The sequence below is a fragment of the Myotis brandtii genome, unplaced genomic scaffold (genome assembly GCF_000412655.1).
Source record: "Myotis brandtii unplaced genomic scaffold, ASM41265v1 scaffold2561, whole genome shotgun sequence".
Classification (NCBI taxonomy): Eukaryota; Metazoa; Chordata; class Mammalia; order Chiroptera; family Vespertilionidae; genus Myotis; species Myotis brandtii.
Genome location: NW_005359721.1, coordinates 32243 through 34378, shown reverse-complemented (window position 1 = coordinate 34378; position 2136 = coordinate 32243). Strand labels below are relative to the sequence as shown.

General features: G+C 52.4%; 1 protein-coding gene across 1 annotated transcript in view; it reads left to right on the top strand.

Annotated features, from left to right (window-relative positions):
- LOC102244632 (SLA class II histocompatibility antigen, DQ haplotype C beta chain-like) overlaps positions 1–2136 on the top strand; it is a 12936-nt gene that overhangs the window by 9398 nt on the left and 1402 nt on the right. Inside the window, exons 3-4 of the mRNA XM_005867927.2 lie at positions 861–1142; positions 1535–1645. Coding sequence (XP_005867989.1) covers positions 861–1142; positions 1535–1645 — 393 coding nt within the window. The remainder of the gene's footprint in view (positions 1–860; positions 1143–1534; positions 1646–2136) is intronic.

The following is a 2136-nucleotide window of genomic DNA, read 5'->3' as shown; positions in this document are numbered from 1 at the left end:
TGGCTGCCTACCGCCATCTTGGCTGACAGTTAATTTGCATAAGGATATGCTGATTAGCCAATGGGAAGGGTAGAGGTCGTACGCTAATTACAATGTTTCTCTTTTATTAGTGTAGATAGTATACAACTTAATGGGCGTTTGCCACAGAATAGCATCTGGGCTAGGTTAGGCTAAAAGCTGAGAGGGGCTTTGTTGATGGGTGACATGTGAGAAGTGCTCCTGCCCTTAAATCCTGCCCGTGTTTGCCACTGAGAATGGTAGGGAAGAGCCTGTTTGAGAGCATTGCTTTGGAGGAAGGATGTGATGCTCACTGCTGTCCTGCTCTGTTGGACATAGAACTGTCTGTAATGTTCCTAATTCTCAGTCCGTGTTACTGTTCATGGAGCCATGACTAGTGTAGATGGTCTCATGCCCCCGGAGATTCAAACTGAGGTATTTTCTCCACTGTGAGGAGCCTCAGGACCAACAGGAAACTTCTCTCTGCCCTGGTGTGAGTCCCTAGAGCTGATCCCCAGGGTCACCGTCAACAGATGGAGGGAAAAGAAGTCCAGGTTTTTCATCTTTATTTAAAAACATTGTTAATAGTGGCCTGTATAACACAGCAATTTAAACATTTAAAGGCTTAATTTTTATTAATTGTTAACAGAATAACTCCCATAAAATGATTGCTGTTAGCTCTTGACCATGAAAAGTTAACTGTTTACTTGAGCTAATCAAGTGGCCCAGCTCAGGTCCTCATCCTGGACTCGGAATCCAGAGATCTTTCCAGCTGGTTCAGGGAGGACCCTCCCTGTGGGGAGACTTGCCTGTGCCCCACATCTCACTCCGTCTTTTCCTCTCTGTTACTCCTCCCCTCCCAGTGGAGCCTACAGTGACCATCTTCCCGGCCAAGACAGAGGCCCTGAACCACCACAACATGCTGGTCTGCTCGGTGACGGATTTCTATCCAGCCCACATCAAAGTCCGGTGGTTCCGGAACGACCAGGAGGAGACAGCCAGCGTCCTGTCCACCCCCCTGATTAGGAATGGGGACTGGACCTACCAGATCCTTGTGATGCTGGAAATGACCCCCCAGCGAGGGGACATCTACACCTGCCGGGTGGAACACCCCAGCCTCCAGAGCCCCCTCACAGTGGAGTGGCGTAAGGGGCAGTTTCTTTCCTGCACCCTGGGCCCCACAGACAGAGGGCAAACAGCAGACCCTGCCTGTCCCATTGCATCCCTACCCCTGATGTCACTGCTGAGTGGACATCACAGGACGCTAGGCTGCCTCATTCCATGGCAGGGGCATCAGAAGATTCCTAATCTCATTGTCTTTCCAGACACTAGGGAGGTCACTCTACACAAGACTATGGTGGCTGGTGACGGGGCTTAGGATCCAAGGTTAAGGATGTGTGTGAAGGAGCCGGACCCACTTCCCCGTCACCACCCACGGTGCCCAAGGGTTTACTGGCTGGTCCCCCCAGGGATGGAGGCTTCCAAAGGGCCCCTGTGGGTTTGGGACAGAAGCTGACACCCAGGCTCTGCTCCCCAGGGGCACAGTCTGGATCCGCCCAGAGCAAGATGCTGAGCGGCATCGGGGGCTTCGTGCTGGGGCTGATCTTCCTGGGCCTGGGCCTTGTCATCCGTCACAGGAAACAGAAGGGTAAGCAACTGGGGAAACGGGAAGGTGGGCTGTGCCCAGGACCCTCTGTTGAGGGATCCTCTGTTGTAGGTGTAATTCACCTCTTGACCTGGAATGCGGGAGGTCGGGCTGGTGGTGGGAGGAGACAGACAGCTAGGCGAGGCTTTGGACTCCGATTTTACTGGTTGAAAGGCAGGCCTGCCACAGGTATGACTGTGGCGAGTGTCCTGGGGCTGAGAGCTCATCACTGTCTTGCTGGCCCTTTTCCAAAAGCTGCTTCTTTAAGATCAGGGCGTTGGCTTCCCTTCCTTCTAGTGACAGGTCCACTCGTTTGGGGGATTGTAGCTTAGGGGGTAAGGCCTTGTGGCCTATGGGTAGGGAGGAAATAGATTTCCAATTAAGTTGTTTATTTCATTTCCTGTGGGTAGGAGAGGGACTGGCTGTTAAATGTGACCTTTCTCTGTGTAAAGTCTTTTTGTAGGATCTGATGGGCCTCTGCCCCATGTACTGTC